This window comes from Symphalangus syndactylus, chromosome 12 (assembly GCF_028878055.3).
Source record: "Symphalangus syndactylus isolate Jambi chromosome 12, NHGRI_mSymSyn1-v2.1_pri, whole genome shotgun sequence".
NCBI lineage: Eukaryota > Metazoa > Chordata > Mammalia > Primates > Hylobatidae > Symphalangus > Symphalangus syndactylus.
Window position 1 is genome coordinate 131,161,841 of NC_072441.2, and position 16,218 is coordinate 131,178,058.

General features: G+C 49.5%; 1 protein-coding gene and 1 long non-coding RNA gene across 23 annotated transcripts in view; one reads left to right on the forward strand and one right to left on the reverse strand.

Moving 5' to 3' along the window:
* Positions 1-13,497, forward strand: part of MKNK1 (MAPK interacting serine/threonine kinase 1) — a 47,299-nt gene extending 33,802 nt beyond the window's left edge. For 15 of the 22 annotated variants that reach the window (XM_063627530.1, XM_063627523.1, XM_063627524.1 and 12 more), the window contains 6 exons: positions 2,126-2,181; positions 5,790-5,885; positions 8,075-8,269; positions 9,282-9,446; positions 10,639-10,682; positions 12,111-13,497. In XM_063627530.1, the coding sequence (XP_063483600.1) occupies positions 2,126-2,181; positions 5,790-5,885; positions 8,075-8,269; positions 9,282-9,446; positions 10,639-10,682; positions 12,111-12,336 (782 nt within the window). In that variant the 3' untranslated portion in view covers positions 12,337-13,497. Of the gene's footprint in view, positions 1-2,125; positions 2,182-5,789; positions 5,886-8,074; positions 8,270-8,535; positions 9,447-10,638; positions 10,683-12,110 lie in introns of those variants that run through there. The other 7 variants (XM_063627539.1, XM_063627534.1, XM_055255457.2 and 4 more) reach the window with 4 other exon arrangements.
* Positions 383-7,393, reverse strand: LOC129469171 (uncharacterized). The gene is made up of 3 exons (XR_008652936.2): positions 7,329-7,393; positions 2,327-2,392; positions 383-1,172 (listed from the first exon to the last, which is right to left on the reverse strand). It is a non-coding gene; the product is annotated as an uncharacterized lncRNA (long non-coding RNA).
* Positions 13,498-16,218: the final 2,721 nt, after the last annotated feature.

Sequence of the window (16,218 nt, forward strand, 5' to 3'; positions counted from 1 at the left end):
CCAGCCACATTGGTTGTGGGTGCCCGGGACCAGTGGTAGGCATGCCACTCACACATCCCACCTGGTGCCCACAATCCCTTGCAGACCAGTGTGGCGTGTGTCCAGGAGGTTCAGGTCCATTGACCCCACCTCCCTCCTCCAGTGGCTGAAAGAGGTCTGCATACCCACAGTGCCCATGTTGGGGCCCTGACTTGCACCTAGGATGAAAACTAGAAGGGGGTGTCTGTACCTTCCGCAGCATGATGAATAGCAGCAGCTCTGTTTCTGAAAGCTGGGATGCATAGAGGTAACACCTGCCTGACAAAGATTTACAACTGCTCCCCAAGCTGCCTCTGTAGATTGCAAAACTGGGTCACGCTTTTTACAAGATCCACACCTTGGAGGGGGTGGTAAAGGCAGGTTTTATTTTTTATTATTTCTTTACAAGAATGCACTGAAGGGAACAGAGGCCCGTGGTGTCTTAGGAGTTCTGAGGCGCTTGTTAACATGTAGCTGGCCAGCTGCTCATGTGACTAGAAGTTGGAGGGGATGAAAAACGATTTCCAGCTGAACTTGGCTGTTTGCTAAATAACTTCACACGGGGAAGATGAATTGGGCAAGAATGGGTCAGCCCTGAAACAAGTTCCATACTTTTAAATACTGGACACACTGCAGCTCAACCTCTGGGAAATGAACCGGAGCAGCTCGATGGCTGCTGTGCTCACACGGCAGCCCCATTATTACAGCCTGGCTCTCCGAGTTCTCAGGCTAAGGGATGACTGGGCCATGGGTGCCTATTTGGAGACTAAGGCTCCGTGTGCAGCTCGTGATCCTTCTGTGGGAGCACTTGCTGTAATGGAAAATATCTTTCACTTTTAGTGCAGCGAGCTGCAGAGCAGTGCTACTCAATTTGTGCAGCCTGGACTGAGTTGCTCTGGGTTCTCGTTCAATTTGAGCTTGCTGGAGCTCAGGTTTTTCTTCTTTAGTGAAGTGCCTCCCGTGGCCTGGGCCGGGCTTTTGCCTTCTAGTCGGGAATTGGAGGACTGCTGAAAAAGTTAATCACCGAGGGAGTTTTAGTGAAGCAGATTTTGCTTTTCCCATCACCCTGAGAATCCGCTGCCGCTTTCCAGTACTTCCAAGCTGTAGCTGTGACTCTTGCTCAGCCTTCCAGCCCCGTCTCTGTGCTGCGTGTGCTGTGGAAGGAAAGAGGAAAGGGAGGTTTCTGTGTCCTCCACCAAAACACCATGGCCCTGAGTTAGTTCTTTGTCCCTTTCTTTGGTTAGAAGAGGGCTCTCCCTGAGGTGCCTTCTTGGCCAGGTCAGCAGGTTAACCCCTCATGGGCTAAGCTGCTATCTCCAGTCTCCTTCAGGAGGCCTGGCCAAAGTGCAGGGTTTTCATTAAAAAACAGCAACCCTCGGTGGGCCTGGTGAGGTGGCTCACACCTGTAATCCCCATGCTTAGGGAGACCAAGGGAGGAGGATTGCTTAAGGCCAGGATTTCAAGAACAGCCTGGGCTATAGCGAGACCCCATCTCTATTTTAAAAAACAAAAATAACAGCATCCTGGTGCCAAAGCAGTCTTTGCTGTGCTGCTGGCAGGGCTGCCTTGGACATGCAAGGCAGGTGAAAAGGGAATCAGTCACTTTGGGAGATTTGGTAACTAACAAACACCTGCCCCTCTGAACATTCAGAGAGTCGCACTGAAGGAATTTTTTTTTTAAATCGGCCACACAAGAAGAAATGAGGTAGAGCAGTTAAGCCCCCTGAGATGCTCTTAAACAAGGCACTAATTATTTCTGCATTGCTGTTCCAAGCATTGCCGTTTGCAGAGCTCTCTGCTGTGCTCTGCATTAGGCCTTCTTCTTGGTGGTCACTGTGGTACTGAGGGGTAGGCTGGCTGGGATTCATTTAGCCCTTCTTATCCCTGCCAGACTTCTAAAGCCTCCTCTTCAAAAGAACCTGCAGAATCAACTGCTTTTGGTTTGTGTCTCTGGTTACTTCTGCCTCCTGCAGCTCGTTGATTTTTTAAAGTACCATAATTGGGAATTAATCTGCGAACAACAGCATTTGGAAAAAATTAATTGTGTGTGGAATGTTTGATAATTATGTGCATATGTTAACCGTGTTTTTGCTCTTTGTCATGTCAGGCATTGCTCATCGTGATCTGAAACCAGAAAATATATTGTGTGAATCTCCAGAAAAGGTACTTTGGGCCTGATTTGGAATGTTATAGTTTCTACTTACCGAGGAAGCCACCCTTGCTTTCAGGATGGATTGTTAGCAGTTCCGTTGGCCTCAGACACCAACTTGAACTGATCTTCTTGGACATGTGAGAGTGTTACACTTACTGTGTGATGTTTCTGCCCATCCTCGTCCTCTCTTCGCTCTTGATCATCAGTGTGATTGACGTAAGCCTGAGAGTTTGGAAAATATATGAGACCTGCACAAAATTAATATTTTCTAGTCCAGTGCACCTACCTTTGTATCAGTTGATGGAAGTCGTGAAGACCTTTTTTTTTTTTTTTTTTTGAGACGGGGTCTCACTTTGTAACTCAGGCTGGAATGCAGTGGCATGATCACAGCTCACTGCAGCCTCGACTTCCCAGGCTCAAGTGGTCCTCCCGCCTCAGCCCCCCAAGTAGCTGAGACAACAGGCATGTGCCACCACATCTGGCTAATTTTTGTATTTTTAGTAGAGACAGGGGTTTCACCATGTTGGCCAGGCTGGTCTCGAACTCCTGAGCTCAAGCAATCCACCTGCCTCAGCTTTCCAAAGTACTGGGATTACAAACATGAGCCACCACGCCCAGCCAAACAACTTAATCTTATATGAAGCAGATCTCTTTAAGTAAATGGAAGTGTATGGATTTGACAAATTCTGTGTTTATTAGGAGAGATTTAGGCCCTGGTGGTGTTGGGGCCCATGTTCACAGCTCTGCGTGTATATACATGTGTGTATTCAAGAGCATATATGTTGTGGTCTGGATGAAGCCGTGGCTCGTAAATAAGGGGTGGCCTTGAATGAATGAGTCAGTCTGCTACTCACAACTCTTTTATGGGGAATAATAATGGATTCACTCAAATAAGATCTTGTGACTTCCTGTCACTGGTTCTGTCGTAGACCTTTATAATTTATTATGATGATTGCTACTAATAATTACAGTGAACACTTCTTGAGTGCTTACATTGTGCCAGGCACTTACATTTATTTAGTGTTTATAAAATATCATGAGGTAGATACTATTATTACCTACATTTTATGAACGAGGAAACTGAAACTCAAGTTAGGAAACATGTATAGCCAGTGAGCCATGATCACACCACTGCACTCCAGCCTGGGCAGGAGAGACCGTCTCAAAACAAGAACGTGAGGAAAGGCAAGGCAAAAGGGGGGAAGGAGAAGAAAGGAATAATTGGGGCCAGGCAGTGGCTCACGCCTGTAATCCCAACACTTTGGGAGGCTGAGGCGGGAGGATCCCTTGAGGGGTTTAAGAACAGCCTGGGCAACAAAGCGAGACCCCATCTCCACAAAAAATTTAAAAATTAGCTGGTCACAGTGGTTACATGCCTGTAGTCCCAGCTACTCAGGAGGCTGAGGTAGGAGAATTGCTTGAGCCTGGAGTTTGAGGCCAGCCTGGGTGATAGAGTAAGTCCCCTGTCTCTTAAGAAAAAGAGAGGTTAGGCCGGGCACGGTGGCTCATGCCTGTAATCCCAGCACTTTGGGAGGCCGAGGCAGGCGGATCATGAGGTCAGGAGATCGAGACCATCCTGGCTAACACGATGAAACCTCGTCTCTACTAAAAATACAAAAATTAGCTGGGCGTGGTGGCGGGTGCCTGTAGTCCCAGCTACTTGGGAGGCTGAGGCAGGAGAATGGTGTGAACCCGGGAGGCAGAGCTTGCAGTGAGCCAAGATCACACCACTGTACTCCAGCCTGGGTGACAGAGTGAGATTCCATCTCAAAAAAAAGAGAAAGGACATTATCAAGAAAGTGAAAAGACAATCTACAGAATGTGAGAAAATATTTGCAGATCATATATCTGGTCAAGGTTTAATATCCAAAATATATAAAGGATTCCTAAAACTACAACAACAAAAAGACAAACCAATTTAAAAATGGACACAGGACTTGAACAGACATTTCTCCAAATAAGGTACACAAATGTCCAACAAGTACCTGAAAAGATGCTCAACATCCTTAGTCATTAGGGAAATGCAAGTCAAAACCACAATGAGATACCACCACATACTACTAGGTAGGCTGTAATTTAAAAAATGGAAAATAGTAAGTGTTGTTGAGGTTATGGAGAAATTGTAACCCTCATACATTGCTGGTGAGATTATATAATGGTGCAGCTTCTGTGGAAAAGTTTGGCAGGTCCTCAAAGGCTAAACACAGAATTACCATATGATCCAGCAATTCCACTCCTAGGTATTACCCAAAACAATTGAAAACAGATACTTATATACCAGTATTCATTACAGCATTGTTCACAACAGCCAAAAAGGTAGAAACAACTCAAGTGGTCATCAGCAGCTGAACAGATAAAACAAAATGTGGTACATACATTCAATGGAATACTAGGCAGCCATAAAATGGAATGAGGTTTTGATACATGCTGCAACATGAATGAACCTTGAAAACATTATGCTAAGTGAAATAAGCCAAACATAAAAGGACAAATACTGTGTAAATCTACTTACATGAAATATCTGGAATGGTCAAATTAATAAAGACAGAAAGTCTTTATTAATTAATAAAGCCAGATTGGAAGTTACCCAGGGCTAGAGGAAGAAAGAATGGGAGTTATTGCTTAATGCATGTAGAGTTTCTGTTTGGAGTGATGGAAAAGTTTTAGAAACAGATCGTGGTGATGGTTGCACAACCGTGTGAATGTACTTAATTAATGCCACTAAACTGTCTACTTAAAAATGGCTAAAATCTCATATTTTATGCTTTATATTTTACTACTAATGAGAAAGAGGCTAAATGAAAAAAGAAGAAAAAACAGAGAAAAGGGGAGGGAGGGAGGAAGGAAGGAAGGAGAGAAAGAAGTCGAGGGACTTGCCCAGGCTTCCCGGCGAGGACATGGGTCTCAGAGAACCAGCATTTAGTTCACTCGCTGTGCTGCTTACGCGCCATGTAGGCCATTCTCATCCATTCTCATGTGTGCACCCAAACTGCCCTCCTGGTTGGCTCCAGAGATGAGGCACCTATCTGTGGTCTCAGGCACAGCATCCAGTTCTGGTGGACTTGGTTACTGTGTTGATGCCACCTACGGCGACCAACCATCCCAGTTTTCCCAGGCTTGAGGAAAGTCCTGGAACACAGGACTTTCCGTGTTTAAACTGATCAAGTCCCAAGCAAGCCTCCCAAGACAAGTTGGTCACCTTGAGCCACCTGAGGCGGTCAGAGGTTTTACCGCAAGCTGCTTTGCACTCCACTGAATGGGCTGCAAAAAGTCTGTCTCTCAAGAGTACATAGTGACTTCCCTAGCTGCCGTGCTGCAACCTGTACCATCATTTGACAGCAAGAGTTCCATACTTCCTTTAGTCTGAGTTCACAATAATCTGACACCAAATAGTCCGCCCACTTTTCCCTTAGTTGGGAAATAAGAGAGCACAGGGAATAAGACACTTGGGAAGAAATCCTCAGGGGACTTCTTGTTAACCTCCAGAGAGCAAACATGACCTGATAAAACCAGCTGCAGTGTGACAGCCACGGAGCCATGCACCCATACAGCCATGCTTGGCTCCTTTTGCCCCGTAGTTTCTTATATCTGTGACCCTGGCTTCTGTTTTCCTTTTCAGGTGTCTCCAGTGAAAATCTGTGACTTTGACTTGGGCAGTGGGGTGAAACTGAACAACTCCTGTACCCCCATAACCACACCAGAGCTGACCACCCCAGTATGTATGCTTCCTCTGGGCTCCTAAGTATTTGGAGTGTTTCCCTGATCCAGAGCTGGGAGGTCCAGAACAGAGTGTTAAGGATGGAAAACCAAGTGGACCTATCTTCCTGCTGCCTGAGTGGTCATTTTGCTTGCTGCTCTGTGTTCGTGGCTCTCAAGCCTCCTCTGACTGCTTAGTTGCTAATGAAACTGACACTTGGACTGTTAGTTTGGGATGGGTCCTCTCTGCTGATGAAGAGACAAAGTATATCTATAAGCACAGGCTGGCCGTTTGCAGTGGCTCATGCCTGTAATCCTAGCACTTTAGGAGGCTGAGGCAGGCGGATCACCTGAGGTCAGGAGTTTGAGACCAGCCTGACCAACATGGAGAAACCCCATTCTACTGAAAATACAAAATTAGCCAGGCGTGGTGGTGCGCACCTGTAATCCCAGCTACTTGGGAGGCTGAGGCAGGAGAATCGCTTGAACCCAAGGGGCGGAGGTTGTGGTGAGCCGAGATCGCACCATTGCACTCCAGCCTGGGCAACAAGAGCAAAACTCTGTCTCAAAAAAAAAAAAAAAAAAAAAAAACACAGGCTGAGCCCTGACTCCTGACCCAGGTGAAAATGGACCCTACTCCCAGGCCAGCCCTTTTGCATAGGAGCATTCGGGTAGTTCCATAAGTCCTATTCCCACTGCTGAAGGCACAGCGCAGCCCCCTTGTGATGGCGGATGGAGAGCTGTCCTCCCTGACTGGACAGGGTAGTCTGCCTGTGGTGGGAACTGTGAGATCTCAGGCTATCTGCACATGGGATCGCTTGGCCAAGTTCGCCTGTTTGCTTCTCTGATTTCACATTTCATGACCAGATGGTGCTGCTTGGAGCTACTTCTTCCTGAGACATCTCTTGTATAACTAATAGAGTATAATTATGATTCTTTTGAGATTTGTATGCTTCACAAGTAAATTTTCCTAATAACTTTTTTTTTTTTTTTTTTTTTTTTTTGTGACAGAGTCTTGCTGTGTCGCCCAGGCTGGAGTGCAGTGGCGTGATCTTGGCTCACTGCAAGCTCCACCTCCCGGGTTCATGCCATCCTCCTGCCTCAGCCTCCCGAGTAGCTGGGACTACAGGCACCCGCCACCATGCCTGGCTAATTTTTTGTATTTTTAGTAGAGACGGAGTTTCACCGTGTTAGCCAGGATGGTCTCGATCTCCTGACCTTGTGATCGGCCCGCCTCGGCCTCCCAAAGTGCTGGGATTACAGGCGTGAGCCACCATGCCCGGCCTCTAATAACCCTTTTTTAAGACATGCCCTTAAATATGTCTGTGTTATATCTTATTCTAAACAACATTATCAGGAATGTTTCTTTATTAGCTTCTAACACACTGGGCTACCTTGTTTTCAAAGTCATTAACTCTAATTGACAATAACAAAGAAAATATCCTTTCTTGAGAACACTTACCTTCTTTCAGTCAAATTAGTTTTGCAGGGTGTGTGGAGCAGGGAGGTGGTTGTTTCTTGCTGAGCCTGAAATAATGAGTGAAGCAAAAAGAATGTGTTTTATTCCTATCAGCTGTTTTCTACACAAGGGTGAGAGAAAGGAATATTGGATTCTGGTCCTAGGTCTGCCATTGATGTGCTGAAACAAATCCCTGTCCAATTCTTGGCCTTGCCTTTGCCATCTATAAATGGGAGGGATGGGAAGGTTGGATTTGTTCTAAGAACTTTCTAGCTTTGATGGTCTCTTAATTGTTACACTTCCTGCTCTGAGCTAGCAGGGGAGCTTGACAGGATTCACTTTAAGAAATCTTGCTGTGTGGAACTGCATCTCCCTCCCAGAGCCATATTCTTGGTGCATTTAAGTACCTGTACATGAAATATCTGTTTATAGGAAGCTGAGGCAGGGGGAGATTCCTGGAACTTCTTGGCCAAGGGTCTTTGCCTACTTACTGGAGGAGGAACTGGAAGGATAAGGTGACCTGAACTGCTCCTCTGGATGATGGGGAATGACGGGGCTCAGTCTGCAGGTGCCTTGGTGGCATCAGGCAGCTCACTGGCTGGCCTTCCTGATGACTTCCAGCTCTGTATCCCATCCTTCCAGCCTCCTGCTCCAGTCCCATCACAGTCTGCTCTCTGCCATCTCCTCTGCTATAACTAAGCCTCTCTGTTCTCTGCCATCTCCCACTCCCCCAACCTTGGTCCACACAGTGTGGCTCTGCAGAATACATGGCCCCTGAGGTAGTGGAGGTCTTCACGGACCAGGCCACATTCTACGACAAGCGCTGCGACCTGTGGAGCCTGGGTGTGGTCCTCTACATCATGCTGAGTGGCTACCCACCCTTCGTGGGTCACTGCGGGGCCGACTGTGGCTGGGACCGGGGTGAGGTCTGCAGGGTGTGCCAGGTGAGTGTGGCCCAGGGAGCACTGCGCAGACCCTGCTAGGGGTCAGTGTGGTTGGGGGATGCCAAGCAGGACTGGGCTGGGAGAGCATTCCTGATCGGGATGGGGGCTCATAGTGCCCTCTCCCCCTCCTGTCACGGTGGCCACAAGGTAAAATAGAGAAAAATCAGACACTCCGCCCAGTTGGGAGTTCAGGGCAGGATTGTTAGAGAAGATCATGCCTGAACTGACTTTTTTTTTGTTTTTTTTTTTTTTTTTTTTGGAGACAGAGTCTCGCCCTGTTGCCCAGGCTGGAGTGTAATGGCACGATCTCAACTCACTGCAACTTCGGCCTCCTGGGTTCAAGCGATTCTCCTGCCTCAGCCTCCCGAGTAGCTGAGACCACAGGCGCCCGCCACCACGTCTGGCTAATTTTTTTATATTTTCAGTAGAGACGGGGTTTCATCGTGTTAGCCAGGATGGTCTCGATCTCCTGACCTTGTGATCCTCCCGCCTCGGCCTCCCAAAGTGCTGGGATTACAGGCGTGAGCCACCATGCCCGGCCCTGAACTGACTCTTAAAAGGTGCATCCTGCCCTGGGGAAGAGGGACAAGAATCACAAGTAGAAGGAACAAGGCAGGCACAGATGTGGGCACATGAAATAGCTGGAGTGTCTAGGAAGGAAGAGTGGAGTAGTAGGTTGGTGGTAGTGGGAGGTAAGGCCTGAGAGGTTCACAGAGAGTCCTCTAGGAAGAGCCAAGGAATTTGGGCTTTGTTCTATGGGCGATCTCCACTCATCACCCATCCAGCCCACCAAGGGCATAGCCATCCTGGCCTGCCAAGGGCATTCTGTATAGTTTGATCATCTAGGGGACAGTGTGGGGTGAGTCTGGGAAGAGGCCCCAGTCTGTGGCATCCCCAAGCCATGAGCTGCAGCTACAGCTGACATCAGTTGAAGCCAGTTGATCAAAACAATGACAGGCACATCCTGCCCATCCCTGGCAGTGTGGCCTCAGGAGGGATCTTTTGTACCTAGAACAAGCTGTTTGAAAGCATCCAGGAAGGCAAGTATGAGTTTCCTGACAAGGACTGGGCACACATCTCCAGTGAGGCCAAAGACCTCATCTCCAAGCTCCTGGTGCGAGATGCGAAGCAGAGACTTAGCGCCGCCCAAGTTCTGCAGCACCCATGGGTGCAGGGGGTGAGTGACTCCAGGGAGGGGTGTTTTCCACCACTCCAGGCCTGTGGCATGGCCACAAGGAAGCTGTCATGCCAGCGGTGCTGAGCACCAGCCTTGTGGCTGGTACAGCTGAAGAGGACAGCGTCTATCCCTGTGTGTGTAGAGTGAATCGACTCCTGTTACCCCAGGCTGAGCCCCTTATAGGCCGTAGACTTGGCTGTAAGCTTGGCCACAGACTAAGCCCCAACAGAGTCCTCTAGGGATTTGGTACATGCACCCAGCCCTGCAAGCATCCTATTGTCATTTGAAGGCTGTAGTATCCTCCCCTTATATAGAAGCATCATTAGCTGAGAGCACCCAGAAGCGAGCAAGGCCGTGCTGCGCCGATTGTGTGGCCGCGTTGGGACACACAGGTTCTCCTCATGGTCTGGGAGTCTGGGTACAGCTGGCCTGAAAGGCAAATGATGGTATTTTTTCCCTAAGCTTACAATTCATGTCTTCACTAGAAAACAGTTTTAAAAATCCTCCTTGGCTACTCACAATACCTGACCTCTGCCCTCCAAGGAGTCTGCCAGATGCTCCCATGACTTACTGGTCTCCTTGGTGTGCCAGGCCTTGGCCAGCCTCAGTGACCCTACCAGTGGAAGGAGGCAAGCATTGCCAGCCTGTGTTACAGATGGGGACCCAGTTTGAGTGTCTAAGTGGCTCATTCCCAGACCCATAAGTGAGCACCTACCACATGCCAGAGGGACAAGTGAGACCCAGTCCCTGTCTCTGTGCTCTAGTGGAGAGAAGTAGACAAGGGGATAAGTTACAGCGTGATAAAGGCTTCTAAAAAGTGCTAGGGGCACCAAGGGAGCAGGACCCCACTCCCCACCCTGGGCCTGAGACTGAGGCAGGAAGGTGGCAGGAAGGGGAAATGTGCGTCACAGGGGAAGTGACCCTTGAGCTGGGTCCTGGGGGATGATTAGGACTTTGCCAGGCAAAGGCAAAGAGGGGCTCTCCATGCAGAAGCAGCTATGTTGGGGGCTGCGGCTACAGATTGTACCTTTCTTGCTCTCTGCTTGGTAGGCCTGACCCTGCAAGCAAGCATAGCCAAGTCCCTGTGCTGCACCAACAGCCCATAGTAACCTACCCACTGCTGGCTTGGGGGGGGCAGTTCTTAAAAGGAGGGAGCAGTGCTTTACCTACACATCTGTCCTTCCCATTCTAGCAAGCTCCAGAAAAGGGACTCCCCACGCCGCAAGTCCTCCAGAGGTAAATGCTCTGACCACCCCCACGCCCTGCTCTTCCTCAAGCTCTCAGCCACCATGGGGGTGGGGGCCGGGGGAGCCATCTCTAGGTTTAGGTGGCTTTCTCCAAAGGGGCTCCCTGCCCATTTCCCCTCCTCACTCTCTTTTCCTCTACTCTGGATCTATCTCCCACCCTTCCCTTCCTTCACCTAGATTGGTTCCTCTGCCCTCCAGCACCGTGCCTCCTAGCACTGTTGGCAGGAAAAAAAAAACCTGTTTTCCCCATTGAACTGTAACTTACAGCCCAAAGACAGACCTTACCCGTGAGTTATTCACAAGGGCTTCCCTCTGCCTTGTATGTAATGAAAGGAGCAGGAGTGAGGGGCACGTACGGTACTAGACGGACGGTGATAATAGTGGCCACCAGGATTAAGTCCTTACCATGGCCAGGCATGGTGGCAGGTGCCTGTAATGCCAGCTACTTGGGAGGCTTAGGCGGGAGAATCGCTTGAATCCAGGAGGCGGAAGTTGCAGTGAGCCGCGATCGCGCCACTGCACTCCAGCCTGGGCAACAGAGCAAGCATCCATCTCAAAAAAAATAGTAAGTCCTTACCACATGTCAGACGTGGTGCTAAGGGCTGGATATAATTATATCCATAATCTTCACGATGAATTTAAGAGAGGTGTTCTAGATGAGAGAGGTGAGGAGTGGCGATCAAGTTAACTTGCTTAAGGCCACACAGCAGCCCTGCACTGTTTGACTCTGGAGCCCTTTTACAGCTGGCCTGCCCTGTTCCCAAAGAGCCAGGGCTAAGCAGTGTGGGAAACCTTTTTGGCACCAGCCTCATGGCCAGCTTTTAGGAGCTACAGAAGGAAGTCATACCCCTCCATAATCTCAATTCGTGTGACCCAGTTGCTATTGCCCAATTTGGGTTCCTACCCGACTCTCTAGAACAGCCTCCAGATGCCTTTAGATGCCAAACCTCAGATCCACCTTAGAAGATTTATTCTGCAAACCCAAAGTGCCTGTCCATGCTAGCCCTGAGCTAGGTGCTGGGGATGTGGCATAAGCGGCACAGGCCCTGCTCTGGGAGCTTTTTCCCCGCCTGTGATGGGAGAGGGAGGGACAGGTGCATTTATTGTGCCCAGTCTCTGCCTCTGGTAGACCTGTATGTAGAGTTGTGGGAGCTCAGAGGAGGGTGCTCTGAGGAGAAAGGGGAGCTTGCCCCTACCATCAAGTCCAGGGATGGTACTTGGGGCTCAAATTACAGTCCCTCGGTCAAGCAAGATTCCAAACCTAGGCAAGAACTACTTTGGAGAGAGCAGCCCGTCCCGGCTCTGGGAAATCTGGTGGGAGTGTAGAGCCACAGCAGCGAGTGGGAGTGTCCCGGAGCTGGCTTGGCTGACCCTAGAGTCCTGACCCTCTTTTCTGTGCTTTCCCCTGGCCCTGCAGGAACAGCAGCACAATGGACCTGACGCTCTTCGCAGCTGAGGCCATCGCCCTTAACCGCCAGCTATCTCAGCACGAAGAGAACGAACTATCAGAGGAGCCAGAGGCACTAGCCGATGGCCTGTGCTCCATGAAGCTTTCCCCTCCCTGCAAGTCACGCCTGGCCCGGAGACGGGCCCTGGCCCAGGCAGGCCGTGGTGAAGACAGGAGCCCACCCACAGCACTCTGAAATGCTCCAGTCACACCTTATAGGCCCTAGGCCTGGCCAGGCATTGTCCCCCTGGAAACCTGTGTGGCTAAAGTCTGCTGAGCAGGCGGCAGCCTCTGCTCTGTGGCTCCATTCAGGCTTTTTCATCTACGAAGGCCCTGAAGTTCCCATCAACCCCCCATTTCCCTAGGGTCCTGGAGGAAAAAGCTTTTTCCAAAGGGGTTGTCTTTGAAAAGGAAAGCAATCACTTCTCACTTTGCATAATTGCCTGCAGCAGGAACATCTCTTCTCTGGGCTCCACCTGCTCACCCGCCTGCAGATCTGAGATCCGGCCTGCTCTCACCGCTGTAGCGGCGGCGGCTGGGGCTGCAGCCTGCAGGGAGAAGAAAGAAGCATCAGTTGACAGAGGCTGCCGACACGTGCCTCTTCCCTCTCTGCTCTGTCACCCTCCTCTGGCGGTCCTTCCACCTTCCTCTGTCCTCCGGATGTCCTCTTTGCCTGTCTTCTCCCTTGGCTGAGCAAAGCCATCCCCTCAATTCAGGGAAGGGCAAGGAGCCTTCCTCATTCAGGAAATCAGATCAGTCTTCCAGTCTGCAGCATGGAGAAGCACATAATCTTTCTTTGCCGTGACCGAAATGTGTCCCTCGTTTATCATCCCCTTTGTTTGTGATTGCTGCTAAAGTCAGTAGTATTTCGTTTTTTTTTTTTTAAAGTTTGGTTTTTTTAACCATGCTGTTCCAGCAAAGATGATACCTTAAGCTCCCACTGCAAGCCCATGAACTTCCCAGAGAGTGGAACGGCTTGCTCTTCTTTCTGGAATGTCCATGCATTTGGGTTTTAATCAGCAGTTCCCTATTATTCTGATTTTAAGCTGTTCCTATGACAAACTTAGAGACAGCGTCAGTATCTGCTGCTGTGTCCTCAGGTCTTGTGTGGGTGGCACAGATCTGGGCAGTTAGATAGAGCTCTGTGCCTGAGGTGAAGCCACACTGGGGTGAAGCCTCACTTCCCTGTTTGAGTGATGCAGTGCCTGCTGCCCAAGTGCGTGAAGGTACAGCCATTCAGATAAGCAGAACTATTGAGTTACATAAAGAAAATAGATTTGCATTTGTCAGGCAGACGTTTATACAACACCACGGTGCTTTTATACATTGTGCTTATTTTAATAAAACTGAAATTCTAGCTGTGGCCTATTTGGTGGTCCTTTTTTTACCTGCAGACCTGAGAAGGAGACTGGCCTTCTAAACTGGGGCTAAGTCCAGCCGGGTGGGGAGAAGGTATCTCTTATCAGGACCCCTGAATAAAAACCATATTTGACCCAAAAAACAAGGTGAAGGAGAAATTGCTTTTTTTTTCTAGGTGAGGAAATGAAATTCATTGAACATTTATCAATTGCTTCTTCTGAGCCAGGACCCAGAAATGAGTAAGAAACAGCCTCTGCTTTCTAGGAGCTCCCCATCAAGTGGTAGAGGTGGTGTCAGCAACCATGGCACAGGAGACCAGAATGTACTTTAATAGATGTCCTCTGTGCCCAGCAGCCCACAAGCAGGAAACAAATTTCTCCTCTGTCTAAAGCATTACTAAGCCTTTATCAAGGGTGTCATGTGCCCGGGACTATGCAACAAGAAAAAATGGCGCCTCCCATCCACAGCCCTCATGTACATCATGCAAAGGACTTTAGTGTCCATTGTCCCAGGCGATCCTCAGAGCCAGACAGGAGAGGACTGGGGTGGGAAGGACCTTTATAAGTTCCCAAGGAGGTGGCAAGGGAGGTCTGAGTGGGCAGTGGACTGGGTGTTGATGACAGCTGCTTTCCCTCGGTAGGACGGAGAGGGGAGATGGGATTAGGGGCTCTTCACTTGGGACAGGTGACTGGCCAAGCTCCCAGCTGTCCTATGCCATGAATGCCTCCCCGTTGATGATACATACTGTTTGTTGACAGTCCTCCCTTGACAGTAGCCCTGACACCCTCACATCCCTTTTTCATCTACCTGGAGTGGGCTTGGTGAGGAAAACAGACCTGCAAAATCTGATCCTTTTGGCCCAGACTCCCAGCCCCTGGAGACCGAGAACCAGGATGTGAGTTCTATCCCTGAACTCCAGCCCAGCCTACTGGGAGGCCCAACAGGAACGTGACTTCAAGGGGGCTTCCTGGGTCAGGCACTCTCCACCCCTGGCCCACACCCTGCCCAGCTGCAACTCCCCGTCTGTGCCTTGGCTCAAGCTGTGCCCTTTCCCAGCCCACCTCCCCAGCCTGGCCCGCCTGGCAAGGCCCCTCTCATCCTCCATGGCTCTGCTTAAACGCCATGACCTTGGTTTTGGCTGACCTTGGTTTTGCCAGCATCATCATGCACTTACTACGTAACAGGTACTTTCTAAGAAGTTTACGGGCATTAGCATTTAATTCTTAGCAGTCCTATGAGGTAGGTACTATTATTTTATCCCACTTGACATGAAAAACCAAGCAGAGAAAGGAAAAATAGCTTGCCCAGGACTATACAGCTAGGAATGGTGGAAGTGGAATTTCCTCCAGGAAGGCTTGGGACCCAGCACTGTGCTGCCTGCATTCAAATCCCAGCTCTGCCACTTACTAGCTCTGGGGCTTGGGCCAGTTATTTAATCTGTGAGAGTCAGTTTCTTCAACTATAAATGGGGATGATAGTGCTTACTTCATGGTACTGTTGTGAAAGTTACAAATTAAGAAATGCAAAGTGGGCCGGGCGCGGTGGCTCATGCTTGTAATCCCAGCACTTTGGGAGGCCGAGGCGGGCGGATCACGAGGTCAGGAGATCGAGACCACGGTGAAACCCCGTCTCTACTAAAAATACAAAAAAAATTAGCCGGGCGTGGTGGTGGGCGCCTGTAGTCCCAGCTACTCAGAGAGGCTGAGGCAGGAGAATGGCGTGAACCCGGGAGGCGGAGCTTGCAGTGAGCCGAGATTGCGCCACTGCACTCCAGCCTGGGCGACAGAGCGAGACTCCGTCTAAAAAAAAAAAAAAGAAATGCAAAGTGTTGAGAGCAGTTCCAGGACCACATAGTAAGTGCTCCATAAATGTTAGCTATTATAGTTTTAGCTAATCGAGTAGTCCCCATTGATCCAGTTTTGCTTAATTCCATAATTTCAGTTACCTGTGGTCAAAATGAGTACAACATAATAGGATATTTTGAGAGACCACATCCATGTAACTTTTATTACAATATATTGTTAAAATTGTTCTATTTTGTTAATCTCTTACTATACCTAATTTATAAATTAAACTTTATCACAGATATGTATGTATGGGAAAAATCATAGTATATATAGCTTGGTACTGTGCACGGTTTGAGACATCCACCAAGGGCCTTAGAACATGTCTCCGAGGGATAATGGGGGACTCCTGTATTTACTGTTGTCTACCAGGGCAGAATCACACAACTCACGGTCCCAGTGCTGGAGACGAGCCCTCCCTGGTCCTTGGCTCCGGGAGCACTCTACAGAAGCACTGTGTGCTGTGGAGATAGGTGTGGGCCTCTTAAGATGAGCTGGCCGGGCGCGGTGGCTCACGCTTGTAACCCCAGCACTTTGGGAGGCTGAGGCAGGTGGATCACGAGGTCAGGAGATCGAGACCACGGTGAAACCCCGTCTCTACTAAAAATACAAAAAAATTAGCCAGGTGTGGTGGCGGGCACCTGTGGTCTCAGCTACTCGGAGATGCTGAGGCAGGAGAATGGCGTGAACCCGGGAGACGGAGCTTGCAGTGAGCCGAGATCGCGCCACTGCACTCCAGCCTGGGTGACAGAGCGAGACTCCGTCTCAAAAAAAAAAAAAAAAAAAAAAGATGAGCCAGACCTCTGTCCCTCTGTGGGATCCTCCTGCGGACAGGCTGCCCTGCCCCTCCGGGATGCAGTCCCTGGCCCAGAGGG